At 40.7% G+C, this 23482-nt stretch overlaps 1 protein-coding gene across 4 annotated transcripts in view; it reads right to left on the bottom strand.

The window, feature by feature from the left end:
* MYOCD (myocardin) overlaps positions 1–18702 on the bottom strand; it is a 53052-nt gene extending 34350 nt beyond the window's left edge. The window contains exons 1-3 of one of the 4 annotated variants that reach the window (XM_020785945.3): positions 17540–18702; positions 5400–5465; positions 651–706 (exon numbers count right to left, since the gene is read on the bottom strand). In XM_020785945.3, the coding sequence (XP_020641604.3) occupies positions 651–706; positions 5400–5406 (63 nt within the window). In that variant the 5' untranslated portion in view covers positions 5407–5465; positions 17540–18702. Of the gene's footprint in view, positions 1–640; positions 707–5399; positions 5466–17539 lie in introns of all 4 variants that reach the window. The other 3 variants (XM_020785942.3, XM_078385943.1, XM_020785946.3) reach the window with 3 other exon arrangements.
* Positions 18703–23482: the final 4780 nt, after the last annotated feature.

Here is a 23482-nt window from a genome sequence, read left to right as displayed (position 1 = left end):
CATTAGCGTTGATTAATGATGCCTAAACTCTGCTTGATAACTGGTGCCAGCTAGAGAAAGAACAATGGTTGATAGCCCAAAGCCACTTAACCGTGTCACAAGTAGACAAGGGCAATATGCAGACATTAGGTTTCACTCTGAGGGCTAAACTATACATTACAGATTATATGATCTGACCTTTTGTTTTGTGTCTGAGAAGTCAGGCCTGGAAACAAAGCTGTGTTTGGCTCCCAAAGATAAATTATGAAACAAAACCAACTAATTGGCAAGATAGAGATTTAAAAAAAATTGATTTTGCTGTGGCACTCAAATGTTTTGGCAGTTAAGGAATTATCTTTTCTAATAATAGATTATTTGTAATATTCAGTTTCACCCTTGGACTTTTTTCACAGCCTGTAAATTCGAGGATGTTTGGCTTCTTGTGTAATATGTCCTGGTTCCTATGTTTAGTACCTTACAGAAGTTTACTATATAACTCCCTTTCCTGTGAAATATATAGCAGTGAGATCTGCTTTTACATCCAGTGAGTATAGTAGTATTTCAATTGCATCCCCTCACAAGGTTTCCTTGAGATGCCAGTGTTCGAATCAGGTTGTAATCTAAAGCGATACTATTTTCATCCGCCCACTCAGATGCCTACCCAGGGTTACCTTGGCTCTCTCCAAACTCTTCTTTTGCTCATGGAAGGGAGAGGAGCTTTTCAGTGCTGCAATCAGAAGGAGACAGAAGCACAATGAGCAAAGCAAGAAACAGACATTGTCCTCACTGTAACAAGGTTCTACAGAAACAGCCACATAAAATCAGCCAGAAAACAAATGAAGAAAACTCACAGAAATAACCTGTCTCTTTACACAGGTCAGCTTGTGGCAGGAGAAATGGGGGAAGAGAGCGCGGAGCAGAGATGCACATGATCATCTAACTGGGGGGTGTGGGGTGAGGATGTGGAGATGGCTTAGAAATGACAGCTGAGTTAGGAGAAAAATGTGTGTGGGCTAGCTGAAAAGCACAGCCTGTCCAGTATCTGTGAGAAGCTCAGGAGATGATACAGACGCAGGAGCTGGCCTTGCGTATTGATCCTAAATGTGTTTATTCAGGACCAATGGATTTCAATGGAATGTTCTGGCACTTAAAGTGATTGGCCAAGGAGGATTCCAGTTTTGAGATCAACCACCGGTGAGGACCACTCATGTCCAGAGAACAAACCCTGGAAAAAACTCTTTTTTAAAAAGTGTAACTCAATATTTTCCTGCCAGCATGGTTAGTGGACCACATTGCCTGGGGAACTCTGGGAACTGTACACTAGAAATGTTTTAATCTTTGGATCCAGATGATATACTAACAAAACTTTGGCCTGAGTCATATTTTTGCCACACTGGAGCCAACAAAGAGACTGAATATGGGAGATGTCCACTCCTGTTTCACGACCCTCATCTCTGTTGAGGAGCCAATGCAGTAAAGTAGAGATGGGCTGGAACTTGACAGATTGAGGGCATGACTTTCTTTCACTAATTTTCAGCCGTGCACGTTTTCTCAGACTGACCTACCTCACATGGTGGACAAAGTGAGGAGAAGGAATCTTATACACCACATTGAGTTCACTGGCAGAAAGGCTGGACATAAACATTGCTTAAAAATGAAAATACTACTATCTGCATTGTTCCACTATGAAGTTCAATTCTGGATCGTATTAAAATGTGAAAGAATACTGAAAACTCTTCAAGGGAGGGGGCAACTGAAGTGGAAACTCATTCCTTTCTTCTTCCTTCAAAACCCCTTCTCCCTTTAGAGACTGACCTTCCAACAAGCACTTCTAGACTGGCATCCAAAGGAATTCTGACAAATAGGTTCCAGCCCACCTCTTTTCCTCCACCTTACTACAACTGGTAAGTCTGTCACCAGTAAATCTCTACTCTAATCATCTTGCCCATCAAAAGAGAGAAGCAGCCCTTGTTTTCATAGGCTTCAAAGAGACATCTAAGCTCAACTGCATCTCATTCTTTCTCTGGATCTTTTCTGAACCTCAGCATTCATACAATGCATCATGTGTTAAGGGCGTGAAAAGCAAAGCTCCAAGAACTTTATCTCGTGGCTAAAGTGTAGCCTAGTTATTTATAAATTGAAAGTTGTCCAGATTCCAAAAATAAAGGTTGTGGACAAAACTCAGGTCTCTCTATTTAGTAAGTGTCAAATCACTGTTTGTTATCTTTGAACAAAACACAACTGGAAGCACAGTTAAACTCTTCCACTGGAAAATCAAGGGCCAGGAGTGTTGCATTTTGAGTTACTACATTTATAGGTTTCATTTCCCCCCAATAGAACATAAAAAAGAGAAAACAACAAACAAACTGCTTTTAATTAATGACTTCTCCAGGCCCTGCATGCCAATTGTTACCTCCCTTCATCAAATGGATTTGTTGTGAGAGTCGTGAGTCATTTTGCATTTACGCAATTCAATGAACTAATTTATTAGTTGTTAACTGGATCCTGAAACAGGACAGATATTTGTCCTGAAGAGATGACACAAATCCCAAGCAACAACTCATGAAAAGCCCAACAGTCCAAAGAGAGAAGACACAAATGAGAAAGTAAGTGACGAAAGAAAACTATCAGAGCATCTAAAGCAACTGTTAAGAGACAGAGAAAATACAATTGGGCGGGAAGGCAAGGCAGGATATGAAATTGATTCTGGTTAAATTAATACATCCGAAGTTCTTTTCTGTTTTCAGATACTGTGAAAGTAGTCACAGAAGCCGGTACAATTACTGATGTGCAGCCAAATAAAACAAGTGCAAAAGGAAGGAAAAGGAACTTGTTACTCTACATCGTCCAATTTATATGGAACACGGAACCCTAAAATTCTGTGGGTTCTGCACCAAAAGATAATGAAAACAAGTATTCCTCCAGGGACAACCCCAAATCATCACATAACCTGACAACACATCATTTGAATATCTGCAGACCTGTCTTTGTCCTGGTACTGAGAAAATGCAAAGACTACAGTCATTTGGGTTTAGAATGAAGGACATGAAATTTGCAAGTTGTGGCTCAAGGAGAGTGTTGTGGTGGCTGTAGAGGGGTTTAGCAAATATGTGTCTTGCTGGCAGACAAACTCACCCCTCTGCTTATGCACTAAAAGGGTAGCAAATAAAAAAAAAAACAGAAATACTGAGGTATGTTGGTCAATTAAAGGAATCTTATTTAATTATTGATATTAAGTTTAGCTGATTGATTTAATCTGCCCATGTCCACAGTGCAAGGGGGGGGGAACCCTCAGTCATTCTGAACAGTTTTTCCTTCAACAAAGCCTATACAAGTGTAACCAAAAGAGCACTATTCTCTTTGACATAGGAGGGAATGCTACTTTTCAGGTTACCATCTGTAACTTTTACACAAATTTCTAAGAAAAGGAGATGATGATACAGATATCAAGACAGGTTGACAGACAAACACGCAGCTGCCAATTAATTGGGAATGCATAGTTGAGCAAAAATATTTAAACCTATCAACCTAAGTAGTCAACTGACTAAACACTGCAGGTCAAGTAACATCACTAATTTATTATATCCAGGTACACACCCAGTTTGCATTAATCATGTTACAACATGAGCTGTTTCCTTGTTATTTCCTATGCAGTGGCTACAAACAGGACATGGTTAGGTGTAAAATCTCTACCTCCCTCTCAGGGACACCATCCCTGATAAATATGTGAACACCAAAAAGATAGTGGTCAGCTATTAAAAGAACTGATGACCTTCCCCCACCCCTTAACAGGGATGGGGAAGCCTTGTATGTCTTCTAGGCTTTTAGAGGTGTTGTAGTTTCCTGGATACATTTGGAAAAGCCATATCAAATTTATATGTAGGGGGAAAAATGAACAAGGGTTTTTGATGTAGTTTATGAATCTCATGTTTCTGGTTAGTCTAACCTAGACAGGCAGACAGAGAGAGAGAGAGAGAAAGAGAGAGATATTTTTGAATACACATATTTTGCCCATTTCTTGGCTGCTTTCCTATATGCTTTTTCAAAATTTAACTACAAAAATGCAATTGCCCTTACTTCAACTGTGATGAAGACTTCATCTAAGTCAAGGCACTGGACCCTAGAAAAATAAATAACACTTGGAACTGTGGAGGACGGGAAAAATGAAGATCCATTGCTCAGGTCTTACAGATGGTGTAAGGCCGTTTGCCTCAAACTTATGCTATTATTCATGCTTCCTTAGTCCTTGTCACTTCCTTCCCTCCTCTCTTTCAGAAATAAAATGCCTTTTAGGGGGTAAACCAAAAACTTTTATGGGGTGACACAGCATCTCCTGACAGTTGGCAAACACCAGTGACACCTCATTTTTGCAGAACAAGACAGTTCATTCTGACAGTGGGAATAGGAATAAAACTGACAAGAACGTCGGGCAATGCATTAAATAAACAGTCTGTGTGGATCTACTCTGCCATGCTTCACATGCTGTACCTGTACCTGAAATGCCCTAGGAAAATGCCAAACGGCTGCATGCACCATTCGTAATGGAAGCAAAAGACATTCCGTGCCAACCATGTAGAGCCCTTTTGCAGGAAGTGGGCTTGAGAGGGAAGCAACAGCAGAGAAGCTCACAACATGCTGCGCCCAAAAGCTTAGGCTGTAACTGTGTGTGACTCAGAGTCAGAGTGATCCAGTAGAGAGGGTGCTGGGAGACCTTTATTCAGATCCTATTTTGACCATGGACTCACTGGGTGGCCTTGGGCAAGGTGTTATCTCTTTCACTCTCAGTTTCCCCATCTGCAAAAAATTGGAATAATAATGACCTACCTCATAGGGTGTTTTTTTGTGTGTGGTACCCTATGTACCCCAAAACTGGGCCATGCAATGGATTTTTAATAGGCTGCTTCAAGAATATGCTACCCAAAGCTCCCAAGGAGTTTTTGGGGAAGTCTATTGGCTCATTAGAATGCTATAGGCAGGGGGAAGGAGATGCAAGTAAACCATCTAGAACTTTGCTTAACTTTGTAATGGCAGGAACAAGCTGAGTAAGTGATGGCAAAAATTCCATGCAGTCTTTAGCGCTAACCAAGTTGTTCAACTTAACCCAGCTGATCTTCCTAACAGAAGGAGGAAGTCACCATCACACCATTACTGTCCCCTCAAAGTGGGCAGTGTGGAGGCAGATACATCTCTGCCACAGCTTTCTCCTCCCCAACTCCTTGCAGGAAAGTGGATTCCTTCAAGGGTAACACTGGAGCTGTGTTGGTGGGAGTGCTGCACCTGCCCTGCTTTAGAATCAGAAATCATCACCACAAGTGCAGAACTATATCAGTGATGTAGGCAGCATGGCCTTCACCTAAGGCTGCCTGGGCCCGAGAGAGAGAGAGGCAAGAGAGAGATGGCGAGAAAGGAAAATTACTCACGTGGCATGATTCGCTGGTTGGTGAGCTGCTCTCGGCTTCTTCGCTGCTGCAGCCGCAACTGTAAAACTGGGAGAGAGTGCATCTTTCAGGGAGGGAATTCAAACTTCAGCCACAAACAAACAACAAACCTTAGCTGTTACGGAAGGATGGTTCACATGTAGAAAGGAATCACGCTTTTCATAACAGCGATGTAGATCTTCCTTATTAATGGAATGTAGTTTTCTCATTCTCTGGCTAAAACTAAGCCAATTAACCTGCAGTTTGGTCAAATGACCACTTTCCCTTCTCCACCCTCCTCTCTCTCTCTCTCTCTCTCTCTCTTTCTCTCTCTCTCTCACACACACACACACCTCTCTCTCTCACACACACACACACACACACACACAGACACACACACCGATGTATAAATTCAAAACTTTATAGTGTAGCAGGGTGACAGCTAATTTTGCTAAGTTGGAGAAAAGCTATGAAATGGTACGGAGCTATTACATTTGTATCACTTAAGATTTTAGAGCTAACGGTTGTGTTTTGTTTGGCTCAACCACTTTGGTATAGTTTTATTTAGGTATCTAAGGTTTTCCCACCCCTTTTGTCTTTCCTTTTGTTTTCTGCAACAGTTTCCATTTTAAAGCTCATAGGAAGCAGGTCAGAACAGAGTAACAAAATATAGTCTCAAATCTGGAAAACTGGCCATCCTATCAGTTTTAACAAAAACAAACACATCAAAGAAAATAATCAAAGGAAGGTAAAGAAAACAAATGAGATAACCATGCTTTTCTATATGTTAATATGAAGAGAAATCCATCAATCTTGATTTATAAATAATGCATCTGATAGCAAAGTGATAGCTCGATTATACAAAGCCAACATAGGATTTAATGGATTCAAGTACTGTAAATAGATCAAATGAAGTCAATGAAAAAAAGGAAACATGTTTTTAAGTGCAATCTTATGCATATCTACACAGGAGCAAGTCCCACTAAGTTAAAGGAGTCTAGCTGTATGGTTCTATGGAGATGGCAGTTTCAAATTTTGCAGGACGCAAGCCACTTGATCATGGTGTTTAGGGATGGAATGGGTTGTTTTTAGCTTTGGACTATCCCAGTGGAAGAACAGCTGCAGCTCAAATTAAAGACTATCCAGGAACCTATGGACTTGTCTTACGCAGGATGTCCAACTCCAGTGATAAATAATTCAATTTAATCTTGAAAGCTCCAACATTTGTGAGGGCAGCCCATTCCCTACCTCTATCCCCAGTGAATAAGGCCAACTGCAGGGGGAATGAGGGATTTAAACAAACACGCCAACCCCAGTACAGGGGCCTAGGGACGGAAATATACCTCTAGCTAAGGATGAGCTAAATGTAGCTGTTCATTAATGTTAGTTGTATCTCTCTACAATATATCTGTACACTATATTTCTTAGTACAGTTTACTTTAAAATATGCTATTTTCCTTTTTAAAAATTACTTGTCCTTTTCTAAGACACTCATTTTATTATTCAGAAAAAACAGTTAAGTACCAACAAATGGGCAATGCTTCTTCTAAATATCTTTGCTGCACTTGTAAGTCCATTTATACACGACAAACTAGATAACTGAAGACTTGCTGTCCAACTTTAAAAAAAGTTGAATGGTCAAATAATTAACACTATACAACTTTCATTATTAACAAGAGGAAATGAAATGCTACACCTCAGTAAATTTTCTATGGTTTGTGGTTAGGATGGAAATTGGTCAAGCTGAGAATATCTTTAGCTAGAGAAATTAGGTCTGGCAATTAACGTTAATGGAGATATCAAGGTTGTAGTTTTATTTATTTATTTCATTTGTACCCTGCCTATCTGGTCTTGCAACCACTCTTGTAGGTTGCTAGAACAAATCACCAAGAAATAACTTCTACATGTTGTGGCATGCTTTCATTTGCTACAGTAAATGGAACAGTCCAGCCACTCCACTGTCTTGTGGTGACTTACAGGGAAATACTTTACACTGATATATAACTTCATCTCTCTGTCTAACCATCTTGATGCCAGATATGTTTCCCTCCCCTTTTTGATTTGTTAGGGGTTTTTATTTTATGGTGTGTTAATGACATATAATATCCTATTATATAACGATTATAATAAATAAAATTGAGGGACTTGATATTAGAGAAACTATAAAGCATTGCAGCCTTCTAATAAGCACACTCCTATGAAAAATGCACAGCTCTGCCCTTTTCACCAGAAACAGACCCTGAAAAAAAAATCCTTCCATTTCCACAAACAATCTCCAAGAAGTGAGTTCTGGAGACAAATGGCTTCCTCGGGGCACCAGCACCCTCTTGAAAAGCTCTCATGATTTGTTTATGCCTGCACGGGCTTAGCACTATAGAGGGATTAAAGCATCTGCTTGCGTGCAGCTTTAATCAGAACTAGTCAAGGAACTTGCACACTTAAGAGATGTCACTTCGGCAGGAGAACATGGGAGGAAAGAGATAGAGAGTCAGGGGAAGGCAGCTGCCAAAAGCTCTGGCCTTTTCGGAAAGCATGGCCTGTTTCATGTGGTCTCAAGGTCCAGATGCAAAGCTCTGACGGCACTAAAATATAACTGCACGTATGTCAAAGCACTTCCCTTTCAATGTAGTATCCTGTCCTGGAAGAACATTTTAGTCAAGCTCCTGCTCTCACGTAATTCAGTTACATTCTGTAATTCAAATGATATGATAAACGCCAGCTCTGGACACTGAGCCCATGCATTTGCTAGTAGGTCCCAACAATTTTTGTGGAATTTACTCATCCATGAGAGCCAAGGAGATGGAATATCTAAAATAATTATTTTAAAAGTATATCAATTTACAAAGAAGCTGCTACATATGATACAATTTATTACAAATAAAATCCAGTGTATGCTCTTGTGATTAGGAATTTGCACATTTTGGGGGGGTTTTGCTTTTAGTAATTGCATTTTCTATATTTTTAAAAGAACTGCAGCAACTGAAGAACTGACAAAAAGAAACAGAAATAACTGGATGAAACTAAACTTATTTCTTCCTTCTGCTCTGTCAGGATTTTAGCTAACTGACAGGCTGTCAGTCAACAGAATGGTCAAGTCTCACTTTTATACCTTGAAAATCAACATGCACTATGATTACGCACTGGCTCAGATGGAAGCGATGTTTGCCTATAGCAGAGCAAAATGCCAACAATATACTGTACCATAAACAGATGATGACTAAACCTTGTATTTCTATCTTACTATCTACTGTCTTACTCTATATATTATGTACTATTAACGTGCCTACATGAAAAAAGAAACTTTTGCCCTAACACTTTTCCCCAATAACTGTTTCAAACAAGTTCTGAACAATCAGATGGAACAAGTAGTAATGTTATTTTTTGGCTTTTTAAAATTTAAAATCCAAAGGTGGGCTAGAACAGGGAATGTGATGGACCATCAAACTGAGGCAATCATGAGAAATTTAGACAACCAGCTGGCAGATCTCCTTTGATTTCTATTCCTGCACTGAGTAGGGGGTTGGACTCGATGGCCTTATAGGCTCCTTCCAACTAGAAAAATTTTGGATTTAACAGCTGGATCTTACTTCAAGACTCACAACGAACCAGCGCCTTCTTTTGCACCTCAGGATATCAGGATAGCTCAGGGGGCTCAAGACTGCTCTCAGGCACACACAGCTCCATACCCCAGCACCTGCTGCCTGAGATGTCCACTGCATTCTGCTTAACAGAGTTGTCTGAACTGTCGGGACGGGAAATATATGAAGGCGATTTGCATGTAAATGTTATTCCTAAGAAACACAGCAGCAGTATAATTAGTCAAGTCCAATTATATTTAATTGTTCAGATTCACTGGAGGTCCATGATTCAGTCCCGTTAACTCACTTAATTTCATTCCATTGTGATCTTCCAGCTTTTTAGACTATAGATGTGGAGCTAATGTGCCTTAAGAAATTAGTATTGTGCCCCACAATTAGAACAAAACCTGCACAACTACTTGTATATATGGCTAGGTCAGCAGGAATGATCCCAAAGTCTCTGAAAGCCATAAAGGAAATTCTTGTTGAGTGGGAGGGATTGTGCTTTGGGGCAAGGAGGTTGCTTAGGCCTGATAACCTCCTGGTCCCTTGGAAACTGATAATTCTAGAATATACATTCCAGAGATACACACTGTCTGGCCCCAAACCTGATACCTCACTCAGGATGCTTTCTGCTATTATGAAAGATGTTAATTCATTTTTTTTTTATTTACTTGATTTGTATCCCGCCCATCTGGTCTATACGACCACTCAAGGCAGCTTCCAATATGACATAAAAACAATAAAATAACACAAAAACATTACATAAGACATCCAATAACAAATTAATACGAAATAGAGTAAGTAGTAAATAAAGAAAGAATAAAAGAAAAGTCAAGTATTGACAGGAGTGAAGGCCTGAATATACATCCATGTTTTTAATTGGTTTTTAAAGGTACCCTGCGTAGAAATATCAAAATTACAAGAGTTTACTTCTTAATTGGTCAGGTGGACACACATTAATGTGTGCAGATGTGAATGCTGCTTGTTTTGGCGGTACAAGTACAGTAATAAAAGGGTACAAAAATCGGTACTTAAACTCCGTATTTCTTTCACTTCCTTCACCATTTCATTTCTTCCCTCCACAATATTATACCACTGTCGAAATCACAATTCATGCAGTTGATGCACACCTTTCATCCTAAGTTATGCTATACCCTCGGGTGCTTACAAATTAATTTTTCTTTCCCTTTTGCATCCGTAACAACCCTGAAAAAAACCACTGTCTATAATAAATAGGGACAGGATCTGGAAATAAAAAACACAGCAAACTTCTGCCCATCGACAAAGGGACCAATTCAATGCATTTTCAATATGTCACACAAAAACAAACACACAAACAACAAAGTAACCATTCAGTATGTAAGGAAATACTTTTGCTTTCAAAAGACATGCAGTTCTGCAAACTCAAAACTGATAAGACTAACAGGGGAGGTAGAGGATTGGGGGTCCAAGTCAAGCAATACACCTGCCTATTCTTTTCACCACTAAGATTCTTACTCTCCAGCTACTGTTCTTTACTGATTCTTCCTTTCTACAATGAGATGGATGTTTTAATGCAAGCTGCCATTCCCTTTAAATGAAGCATCCCCTCAGTCCCAAATTCTTTTTCTTTAATACATCGCCTTGATAAAAACACGACTTTGTCCCTAGACAATGTATTTTATTCCCTAACTGTCCCGAAGGTGAACATGTTTCTGTTAACCTTTAGGCCAGTCTTTTACTGCTGAAACACACCATCCTCAGTTCCAATCACTAGAAGTGAGGAGGAGAATGGGTCAACTCTGCCATATTAGCAGATGCCTGGAATTTCACAGTTAAAGGTACATATTATACCAGAAGTAACAACTCAGGTGTAAGATCTTGCACTGCTTTGGACATCCCATCTCGCAATGGAAATGGTAATTGTACTCAATATCCTCTATTGTGAGTTTTATGATAAACTGCCCAGTCACTTGGAGATATACTCTCTCTAGGGCACAACCAACCTTGTAAGAGAGATTCATTGTGAGTGGCCAACCAAGCTTCAGGCACTGTCCAGTAATCCAAAACCTTACTCTCCCCTCCCCCCAAATACTGTTGTTCAGAAAGTCAAAGATCTCTGGTTCATCTGCAATCCATAATAAAGAGTCACCTTGAGAATTCAACTATTTTCACTAGAATATTTGAGATTCTCCAGCTGGCACAAAAAATGTGCTCTGGAGCCATCTCACTGATGTGACTCAATATGACTGAGCCAATGAATCAAGAATTCCACAGGTACCTGTGTAGTCAACTAGAATGCAGCAACTTACTCACCTGTCCTTTCTCAGCTGATGAGTGGACGAGAAGTGATTTCTTAGTGACCTTTCTGACTCACATCTTGCAGTTGCAACACTCTAATAATATTTGGATTCGTATTTCGTGGAGCAACGCCTTTATGGATAGTTTCCTCCACTTCCCTGGGAAGAGTTAAATGCTTAGGAGAAGAGTTTTTGGGCCAGCCCCTCATGCTTTGTCCCATTTGATTTAATGCAGTTCCATTGATATTTGGAGCCTGGCAGGAAGGCAAGCAGGCAAGCAAAAAGAATCATTGTTTCTATGGAATTTGTCAGGATGACCTCAGGTTTGTATATTTATCTGTGGCAAAATAGACAAAATAAACATGCACACAAATCCTTAGTCTCCTAACCCAAAAGATGTGGGAGTAGAGAAAGACTCCTTGGCTGCAAGGGGTTGCTGAATATTTCAGACATGTCAGATTTATACCACACTCAGAGCAGGGCTTTGTTTTGCCTTCAGTTTCATTCCAAGATGAGGTATCCATGTGCAAGACTCTCAGCTGCTTTTCCTTGACAGGCAACCCCCCCCCCCCTTCAAAATCCACCATTATATTTTCTGCTGCAAGGCATGTAAAACTGACTACTACAATAATAATTAAAACCATTGCCTACAACTTACAATAGAATTAAAATGTACTTAGAACAAAAATAACAGCTACGCAAGGGGTTAATGATCTATCTAAAGGTTTCAATACAAAAGATGTCAGTGAATTTATCTTACAAGAGAATTCTGTAATGCAGGTGCCACCACAGATAAATCCCTACATCTGGAAGAATACATATTTACAAAACATAAAAGTCATAAACCAACACAACAATCATAATATTTTTGGAAATATGATATAAATTAATATGAAACATATATAGGTGTGAGTGTCTACTTGGTAGTAGACGGACTAAGCCTGTGACATTACATACTTTCCACAGCTATGTAATAAGGAAGTTCTTCTGCACCTGTTACAATTATAATGATAGTGACAATGTTTTTACAAATTAAAGCTGCAATCCCCATCTAACACAGTGGAGATTATTTCCAAGCAAACATGCATAGGACAGTACGCTGTTGGAATGCCAGACTAAACTACTCTGGGTATTTTGAGCATTCTTTCTTAACAGTCAATGAAATTCTCCATCATAATTCATACCACCAATTCAGGGAAGGTTATATTTCCATTCTTCATATTTATTTTACATCGTACAAACAGGATATAATTTTTATTTTTAGCATTATCAACTATTACATCTCCCACCCTGCCCCCCAGTGCTAAAAGAACACATACATTGATTTGGAATGGTAACTGAGAAAGCACTGGAAATATTAAAGACTGCCTGGAGGGAAAACTGAAGGTAGAACACTCATCATTGTACTCTGAACTTGACCAATGCCAGTGCTATCATATAAAGAAAGATTCATTACGTACAACATATTCTGCTGCTTCCCTTTTACAACTAGAAAAATACGAAAATGCATTGCAACTTGTTGCCTCTATCCATCAGTTTATCATTCTATCTGTCACAGGGAGTTGATGGTGGCAGGAAAGCAGCCAGAATAGTTGTTATTTTCTCAGTAGATGCGCAAACAATTGTGTTTACAATATGGAATAGAAACAAGTTCAGTTACATTAGTATTTACATATTTATATATTTGATGTTCAAAACTCCCAATAGCCAAATTCATTTAGACAAACATAGAGCATATGTAAAATATATAAAATACATAGAAGTTAAGCACTCTTAGCTTCCATCAACTTCAACAGGAATGCCAAGTGTATGTTGCTGAAAGTTGAATGGTGGTTTGACTCTGCCTACTGCTCCTATTTTTTTCATTAACCTACTTGTAATCGATCCAACAAAAGCTCTATCTGGGTTGTACCATTCACACTGCAAGTGACAGCCCACACAACTGAATGATCTTCCTTACAAAAGTCTACTCGACACAGAAAAAAAAACCCCCACTAAGTAACAGGAATAAGGATTCCAGTCTACCTTTCTCTCAATGCTAATTTCCCAAGCACTGTCGTTTTCATTTATTTTAACATGGAGGAGCACTGTCACCCCACCTGAACTCTTGGGTGGTACAGCCCTGATTCAATATTATCACCCATATCAGAAATGGGCCACATTAATTGGATTTTATTTGATTTGATTATTTATTTGGTTCGCCAAACTATGGAGAAAGTCCTGTAGGTTTTTATTAACTGGGAGGAAAAGAAGTTCTATGAAACAGAGTCTACCCTTATATTTACACCAACTGCCTTCTTTACCCAGTCAAAAACAAAAGCACCTATATCATAGAGGTAATTACTGATCATTAACTTTAAAAGCAGATGTATAGGAATGCTGTCTCCTCAGTGTTCATCTTCTCCAAACAGAGCCAACTGGGTAAGGAATTTATCATTAATCAATACCCTTTGGCTACACTTCTTGAGCCAAGTACTGCATCTAACAGTCTGCCTATGCAGTGCTTTAACTCCATTTTAAAGAGGATGGCAAGTGACACAAGACTAGATAAGAGTGATTTGCTCCCAACTCATCTACTCTTACCATCACAAGAGTTTGATCTTGGTTTCATGAGAATAAAGTGGGAATATATAAGAGACTTCAAAAGAAAGAAGCTCTTTGTGATCAACTCCTTTATACACTATTTCTTCCTTGTACCAGTAGGTAAATCAACACCACAGCACCAGCTCTGCCATTAAACAGACTGGGGCAATCACCTTAAGCAAACAGGAAGCAGCCCACCGAGCTGTTCTTTTCTGTTGGAGGACAGAGCAACATATTCTATGCAGCTTGATCTGTGCCTTCTACCAAGAGTCTTGAGATGCCATTTGCCTCAGGCAGCAACATGTTTCGATGCTGACCCTGCCTATCTTCTGACTCTCAAACACATAATGACCACCAAACATCCCCCAGCAGGCTGTGAGATGTCCTTATAACTTTATATTTCCTGATACGCCTGTAATCCCATTTTCAGTCACATTCTAGAATATCAGCTTTAGTGAACACTACTCACAGGTATTTCCTTAAGCTATTCTTTCACCTTGTAGAACAGAGTTTCCATTGTCTGGCTCTAAAACAATATGGGCACAACTATGCTGCAATCATGTATGCCATCACACTAAGACAAGGAGGTGGTAATTGAATTGTGTGAGAGAAAACCTTGATTGGAAGCATGCCACTAAGAAAAACTAAAAGGAACAAAATTTATGGGACTCAAAAAGCCATAAAGTTTACTTTTAGCTTAGAATCATTTGAAAAATATGTTCTCCAATCCTACCATCAGGTCTATAATCTCTCTGCCCCTCAACACCCCCGTCTTTAAAAATAACACACAAATGAGTCTTAAAAACAATACTGGCTCACTGTAAAAGAATGCAGTGGTCCAGAGAGCTATCCCCTTGTGTCCTACTTGCTTCAGGAAGGTGGCAGTATTGCTTTTGGAATTACTGGGTTAAGCGAGTGAGCTGTCTTCTTTCCAGTGAATGTCTTGATACCATTACCATAACAAACTTAGGAATGACTTATTCTCATGAAAGAGGAAAATCATCTAGATGATGAGCAAGCAGGATTTCGATCATGACATCCTACAAGAGATCATGGTATAGTTTTACAACATCTGGTGGATAAATATTCATTTAAGACCAAAGGAGCACTATATACAGCCTTTATTGATTTCAAGTCCGCATTTGATATGATCCCACGAGACAGGCTTTGGCAGAAGTTGGAGACAACCAACATTGATAGGTGGCTGCTGCTCCTGATTCACTGCCTCCATGCAAAAACCAGGTTGAAGGTGAGATGCAACAGGGCAGGTCACCTCACCAAGGCCATCCCCACATAGGCTGGTGTCAAACAAGGCTGTGTATTGGCTCCCACTTTGTTCAACATCTATGTTAACTCCTTGGTTAGGAACTTAACTGGAAACAACTTTCACCCCCCCCAACCTAGCAGGTAGACTCCTATCTACTCTCTTATATGCAGATGATGTTGTACTTCTCTCATTAACCTGCGTTGGCCTATGACGGTTATTAAGAGCCCTGGGCAACTATTGTAAAACTGAGGAGTTAGTAATTAATTAAGATAAATCAAAAGGCTTAATGTTTACCAGGAAACTGATCACACATAAATGGCAAATAAATGACCACCTAATTGAGCAAGTCAAATCTTATAAATATCTGGGTGTGATCTTCCAGTCCTCAGGATCTTGGAAGGCTCAATTATCCAACGCTTTTGCAAATGCTCTGAGAAATATTAAGTCACTCATACATTTTTCTTCTTTGTAAAAAGAGGTCAGCATATACCCTGTTTCCCTGAAAATAAGACCTAACCTGAAAATAAGCCCTAGTATGATTTTTCAGGATGCTCATAATATAAGCCCTACCCCAAAAATAAGCCCTAGTTAAGTGAAAGCCCACCCGCCACCACTGTATAGCAACCAGAAGATGACATGACTGTATTTGAATAAATGTAGATTGTTGTACATGAAAAAAATAAAACATTCCCTGAAAATAAGCCCTACTGCGTTTTCTGGAACAAAAATTGATATAAGACCCTGTCTTATTTTCGGGGAAACACGGTACCATCAGCCATACAGGTCTTCAATGCCAAGATGTTAGCACAGATGTTATATGGTGCACAATGGTGTAGATACAGAAATTTTACTGCAATGGAGTCCATTCAAATGAAATTTCTGAGAACTATTCTTGGACTCCCGAGTTGTGTGCCAAAAGTACTTTTACAATTAGAAACAGGCCAGATGTTGATAGAATCTCGGGCATGGATACTTAAGTTAAATTTTTGGTTAAAAATGTTCTTCACCCCCGTGGGGTTGGCCCCTTTAGTGCTAACTGATAAGTTTCAGTTGAGATGGGAAAGATCTATGGATGAGAAATTAAATAATTTGGGCCTCTCTAGGAGTGCTATTTTGTTAATGGGCTATACAAAAGCAAAACAGGAACTACACCAGCGCATCACAGACAATGAGCTGCAACACCATGTCAGCATAGCTACGACCCATCCTGGCTTTAGAGATTATGGTCAGGTGATTTTACCTGCAAACTATCTGAATACTCTGACCCTTCCAAAATACAGAAAAGCTTTTACATTTGCAAAGTTTAGTGTACTTCCTTCAGCCCTGCTGGAAGGCAGATACAAGAACATTCCTTATGAAGAGCACTTATGTCCTTGTGAGGCTGGTGTGGTGGGGATGGTTGGCCGTGTTCTGTTGTATTGCTCCTTTTTCACTGGTTTCCGTGATACTTTTATTCATCCAATTTTACAAAGCATCCCCGGAAGAGAGGATGAGTACTCTACCTGTTATCTGCTGGCAGACCAGTGTCCATCAGTAACGATTAAAGTGGCCAGCTTCTGTGCAGTGGCACTAGTCTGCAGGTGAGAAATGGTGCCTTAACCCTCTAGATATATACATGTATGTACTGTATGCATATATGAATATGTATGTATTGGGGGTGGGATTATGCTTCTAACAACTATCTATGGAATTTGTCTCCCTAAGAGTCTGCCGCACATAACATACATTACAGTTGCATTGATACTGTTTATTCTTATGCAGTTGTTCTATGTTATTCACATCTGATCTGTTGATTGTATAAATAAAATCAATCTATCTCATGAAATGTAAGATCACTGTGATAGAAAAACCACAGCAAAGCACTAGCCTCAAACTGGGTAGATCCCCAGCCAGCCGGAGCTTCTTACATTTGTACACACAGCTCTAGAGTTTATAACTAGCTGCCAATTTTATATTTTCAAAGCAAACACAGTAATTGGCCACCCAGCTATCTCAAACGCCCGGACAATACCCAAGCGAATTACCATCAGGACGATAGACTTCTGATCTTTACGTTATCTTGGCTGTCCCAAAGATCAAACACTGCAGCCCTTACTCTCCCCCATGTTGAGTGGGTGATGATCTGGAATGGGTGCATGGTACAAACAAACTGCACCATCAGGATACAGAATGTGATCATGTAGGATGATCACTGGCTCACACAGGGGATTTCATTCTCAGATGGTGGGAATGCTCTTAAAAGTGGAAATTATGAGATCCCAGATCAGCAAGAAGGAAATATAAAGACAAGCGCAGTCACATACAAGAACCTTGCACTCTACTGTACCATATACTACAGTGAACTTATTTAAAGTTATTCTCATGACCCTATTCTTGTGACAGACAGAATTCAAAGGGACTATCTCCTGTCCTTTCTTGTTTGCCATCACTCACCTTGAGTTATGCTGGAAGTCCTCAAAGAAGTAGAAGCCCGCAATGGGGCTTCAGCCCTCTCTGGAGATCTGGTACACAGGTTTTTGTTTTGTTTGGGGTTTTTTTTTGCACAGCTTCAGAAAAGGGCAATCGGTCGTTTGGCTGTAGCTTTATTTCTCTGGTGATGTCATTTTAAATATTTTGCATGTTCCATTTGTTATTTGTACTTCTAAAAAAATTGATGCCTTTCTGCAAATTCATGTTTGTCCAATTAGTCACAACCCAAAAGGAACCAAGTTGGCTCTCTGGATGCTGGAGGGAAGCATCAAGGCCAGCATCTACAGAACAGTACCTGACGCGTGCTGATGGGAGGAGACAGACTGAATGTCACAACAACCCTTCTGGATTTCTAATCCAGTGGTCTCCCTTTCTCATTTTTATATATACATTAGGATAGCTCAGAACTGCAGAGGGATTTCTAAAGGAAAAGGCTAGATCACAGGCATAAATGTTAAGCAAGGGCAGGTAGTGAAAGAGCAGAAAGTGAGGGAGCAGACAGAAAGGAAAATGCATTTCTTCATTTTCAGAGTAGCCTCCGTAAGAACAAGCCCATGACAGCTTTATGAGTCCCTGGTTATTTTACTTGCATGCTGTTTAATGAGAAACAGCCTCCGGCCGAGGCTTGCCAGAGAGGAAAGTATTAAGAGAAAGGCTTGCTGTGTTAGTCCTACCTGATCTGAATTTGCTCCGAATCAGCATTGAATGCTCAGACCCCAACAGTGTCATGGTGATGCTGCCTTGTGATAATTCCCTGTGCCAGAAAAGCCCCTCAGCTCAAACCATTAACCGGCTCCAGGAAGAGAAGCTGATCGCGACCAATATATCACCATTCATCTAAGCCTCTCTGCAGTCTAGATGATTGCAGAAAGCAGCAGAAGAGTGTCTTAGGAAAGGTTCGGTCCCATCCAGCACTGACCCTCCACAGAAACCTACTGCATGCCCTTGCAGAGTGTCGAGCTAATTAACGTTTAGCTAGCAGACCCCTCCTTTCCATCTACCACCCTCCCCTCCTCTCTCAGAATTTACTATCTGCAACATCACCGGGTGTCCTGACTGATGTCATAGTCTAGTGGGGAGCCGACTATCCCTAAAGGGTCTTTAGGAAAGACAGAAGTTTGATATCTGATCCGTTATTACTACCAACAGGAACTTGGCCAATCAAGAGGCTCCCTCCCTCTGACTGCAGGGGTTCAGAGCAACTCCGAACTATCAACAGACTTCTGCTTAACTCTTTCCACTATAACTGAGCTGTAGCTACCAGGAATTCAAAGAGGAGGAAGGGCTTCCAGCAGCGCAGTACCGGCAGCAGATTTTAATAGCTCACATCCGAAGGACAGCATTTGGCTGACATCACTGGAGATTTTTAGATGACCTAAGGAACTATATGTCAAAGATTCTTTTTAACTTCAAGGTTCCTCTCATTTATAGGCAAATCTGCTGTTTATAAACCACAAAGATAAAGTACCTCTTCCCCCCCGCCCCCAAATGATCAGCAACTTGCAAAACTCAGTAGCCTTGCATGGACCTAACTTTGGTCCCCAAACTTACTTGTGGAAATCCTGAAAAAAGGCAATCACTGTTAGTTCAAAATGTCTATCTGTAACTTGAGAAGTTCTGGGTCTCTACCTGTTGCAAGCCCATATTTGCCCTGGTAAATTTCCATGAAAGGCTTCAATCCACACTGACAGACCATGAAAACAGGGGTGGGCTCTCCATATGTTGGATTGCAATTCTCATAATCTCTAACCATAAAACACAGTACAGTAGTTTAGGCCGATGTGAGCTGTACTCCAACATCTGGAGACTCACACACTTCCCGTCTCTGACTCACAAGGTACTGTACCACTGAACATAACTTTACTCTTACCCAAAAGAGGTGGTTTTGACAGCAACATGGGTCTTGCTCTTAGTTATTCTGAAAAAGGCTATACAACGTATTGTTACTGAAACATACACCCTATATTTCCCATATTAAGGGCTGTCCAAGGCACATGTAGGAGGCTTTTCAGAATCTTACAGTTTGGAGTTAAATGGCAAGATGATGCCCCTTCCTCAGTGTACAATACAAAAGCTAACTGGACTGGCAGTTGAATCTTACTTCGACCGTGGCCCATGGCACGCTGTCCTTCACTGCACCTGAATGAGCAGACTATTCAGGGAGTCCTGGATAGAGCTACAATGGAAGAGAACAGCAGGAGTCGGAGGGTTATCCTCAAATTGGCTGCTGGAGTAAATCGCCTCACTGTGCCTGCTGCTGGCACAGTCTCTCCCAGGCCCTTGCCGTGGCAGATGTCCACGTCGGCAGGAGGGCCTGTCTTCCACAGTTGGCACTATGAAGTTAAACAGAGCCCTGCCTACTTGTGGCTCTGAGGCATGACTTGTTGTGGCTATTACGGCAACTGTTTGCCTTCTTGAATCCCATGTTCGTTTAAGACATGGCTTGCAATTGCAGGAAATGGCTAGTCAGAAAAGCATGGCTTTGCTGAGTGGCTGACTGATTTATTTTGAAAGAGGTGAACCAAAATGGCCTCACTAATGTTAGCAAGATCAATAGGATCAACAGGATCATTTCAGACGTTTTCATTCACAACTCTGTAAAAAATTAAGAGGTCATTATTATTATTATCATTATGTGACATCAAAATGAAAACAATGTTTCTTCATATTTCTTGCTTTTGGGAGAGAAAAAAACACACACATTTTAACAGCAACTAGTTGCAAACAGTCATGTTTCCACTGCAAACCAGACAGAGCACAATAAAGGTGAGAGCCGGAGGACAGATTGGTCAACACAACCACTTGTTATCCCACCAAATTCAAGACAAAAGTTAATACTGCCAAGACAAAATTTTCAGCTCAGCCTTGCTATATTTATTTTAATAATTCTACTCTACTTCCTGCACAAGTATACAAATTCGTTTTAAAACACTGCCAAATTGCAGTGCTACTTAAAACACACATTTTTAAAGGATACAGACCACTCCTTTCAAAAGCCCATTTGCCAGCAGCCAATCAGTTGCTGCACGCTTGACTGTCTGAAAAGGCTTTATGGAAACATGTGGCAGATGATGAGTCTGAAGCAGAGATCCTCTGCTTATTCACAGCCTCTTCGTGTCAGTCAGAATCCTGGGAAATCATGACCCCAATTTGTGTGCACTCCCCTCCACCAAGGGCTTCTGCAGAAGTAATTCAGGTGGCAGGGGGACAAAGTTTATGGTCAACAATCCTGTAGTTTTTACACTATTACATTATTACTGCATGTATAAGGGTGTCTATATCTTAGAATACTTGTAGAAAGAACAGCATCATTAGACGAGAACTAAGCTCCCTGCAAGCTCAGTCAACCCTCCTCCTCAAGAACAGGGCAAATATTCCTTCTCTTACAGCTGGAAACTATTATTCTGCATTGATTTGACTGATCACTCTACCTATACTTCTTTCTGTCTAATCGGACTATGTGTGCTTGTCACCCCCATATAAAGCAGCATCAGATTTACAATTCAGGGGAACATGAACGCCAGAGGCACCCACAGGTATCAGGGCATCAGATTTGTTGCCGTACACATGCAGGAGAGTGATGAAACTCAAACTGAAGGGAGCAGGGTACTAAGTCAGTGGTGAACCTTCAGACTGAAACAGAGGCAGAAAAGCCTCCAGCATACACATGAATGGAGGCTTAGCACAAAGTAAAGCAAAAGTGTGCTGTTTATATACCGTCCCATAGTGTTTAAAGAACTTTCTAGGAGGTTCAGAATTTAATTATGCAGGCTACACATTGCCCCTGCCCCCACAAACTGGGTACTCTATTCACCAACCTCAGAAGGATGAAAGGTTGAGTCAACCTTGAGCTGGCTACCTGAATCTGCTGGGATCAAACTCAGGCCATGAGCAGAGTCTAGTACTGCAGTTTAACCATTATGCCATGGGTCACCAATGATGTTACCTCTGGATCTCACTGTGAAAATGCAGTGACCTCTGGTGCACCAAAGGCTTGATATTATCACTTTCATCAGTCCTGTACAAGCAGAAAGACCTTCAGCAAGATCACGGAAGGCACCACTGATCCTCTCATGTGGCAGCAAGGGCAGTGATGTAGCTATACAATACTTTTGTGTCCCTTACTCCCTCCACGAAATTATCATCATAATCACCCTTCCTGTTTGTAGTGTTCAGCAGTGGATACCATTGCCTATAGAGCTAAAACATGATCCATGCACAAGAGGACGGTTTTGACAGGCCTGAGGAGAAACAGAAAACTGAGTGGGAGAAGGAATGTAATCATGAGGAAGAGTACAGATGACTGAAATATGAAACAAGACAATTCCACACTGCAAAATTTTGTTGCAAGTCTAACTTGTCCCATTACAATAACCACTTGAGTTAAGATCCAGAGACTGTGCTTTATCCTGAATCTCACAATTGTCCAGGAACTATTCTCCCTCCAAGCAGGAACAGTGCACTTCTGATGACCCTCTGGTGGCATGGAAACATCTGCTGCCCATGCTATTCCTGCATTGCTTTGATTAACATTTAAACATCCAAGCCTATGGACTGCTGTGAGATGGGGAAACACCGGCATAGAAAAGTCTGTTCACACTGAAAGTTTTTCAGGCTCCTGCCTCATGACGCAAAGGGTTTCTGTGCCAATGGAGATGTCCATAAAGGACACAAGTGAAAAGAAGTCTCACACTGCAAAACGAACGTCTGACCAGGCTCTGAGACTAAATGGCTAGCGTTTATTACAGCTCTATGGCATTTAGATCACAAATATCAGGACAAAATCATTGCAAGCGCTGGTAGCCTATGGGATGTTTTGCAATTGACAGCACTACCAGAAAATGCTTTCTCCATTCCCTAAAGTCACTACTAAGCTGTCTGATGTGTTCATCATAATATTTACTTCTTAGTAAATAGGCTAAAAATCTTCACTTCTGATTCAGAACTGAAAGATTAGAGAATGAAAAGAACGAGATGACATGGCTGTTTAAAAGAACATGCAAAATGTTTTCTGCTTAGTGTAAATATTTAATTGTAAAAAAAATGGCAATCTGTTGTGTTTATTAAAGAAGGGATGCAAAATGTGAACTGAGTGCAGGGTGGGGCAGGCTGGCTTTGCTACCATGGATTCCATCCCTCTTGGAGATTCTATTGTGTGCATTCCCTAATCTTGCAGCCAACGTAACGCTGGTGGGCTCATCTGAAATGTCCTCATAAGAACTCCCTGGGACACACACTGAGAATAATCCAGTAGAGGCACATGGGGGGGGAGGCTGTTCAAATGTCAGCCAGGCTGTACCACCTTCCTCCATCCCCAGGGCACAGTATCAATTATCAGAGATGGGAAATGTACCTTTTTGGATTAAAATTCCCAGAATCTGCTGGACAGTGAGGTATAGCAATCTGAGTTTAGGACAAGGACTCAAGAAATCCAGGTTCAAAGCTCTTCTAGTTTTTGAAACTCACAGTCACACTGTCACAGTCCAGGGAGAAGAGCTGTGCACTTTTGCACTCATTGGGGATAAACAAATAGTCAAAGAATACCTTACCACCTGGAACAAGTTCAAATATCCAGGGCTGGATGAACTGCATCTGAGAGTACTGAAGAAACTGCCTGAAGAACTCTCAGAACCACTATCCATTCTTTTCTTGAAATCATGGGAAATGGGGGAAGTGCCAGAGGATTGGAGGAGGGCCAATGTTGCCCCTTTCTTCAAAAAGAACCTGGGAACTACAGGCCAGCCACCCTGACATCAATCCCAGGCAAAATTCTGATCGTAAAGCAGAAACAAGGCAGTAATAACTAGAACCCAACATGGATTTGTCAAGAACAAATCCTGCCAAACTAATTTGATCTCGTTTTTTGATCAGGTCACCTCTCTGACAGACTGAGGGAATGCTGTAGAC

The sequence above is a fragment of the Pogona vitticeps genome, chromosome 2, assembly GCF_051106095.1.
Source record: "Pogona vitticeps strain Pit_001003342236 chromosome 2, PviZW2.1, whole genome shotgun sequence".
Classification (NCBI taxonomy): Eukaryota; Metazoa; Chordata; class Lepidosauria; order Squamata; family Agamidae; genus Pogona; species Pogona vitticeps.
Note: the sequence above shows the minus strand (reverse complement) of the source record. Positions and strands in the feature narration are given on the sequence as shown.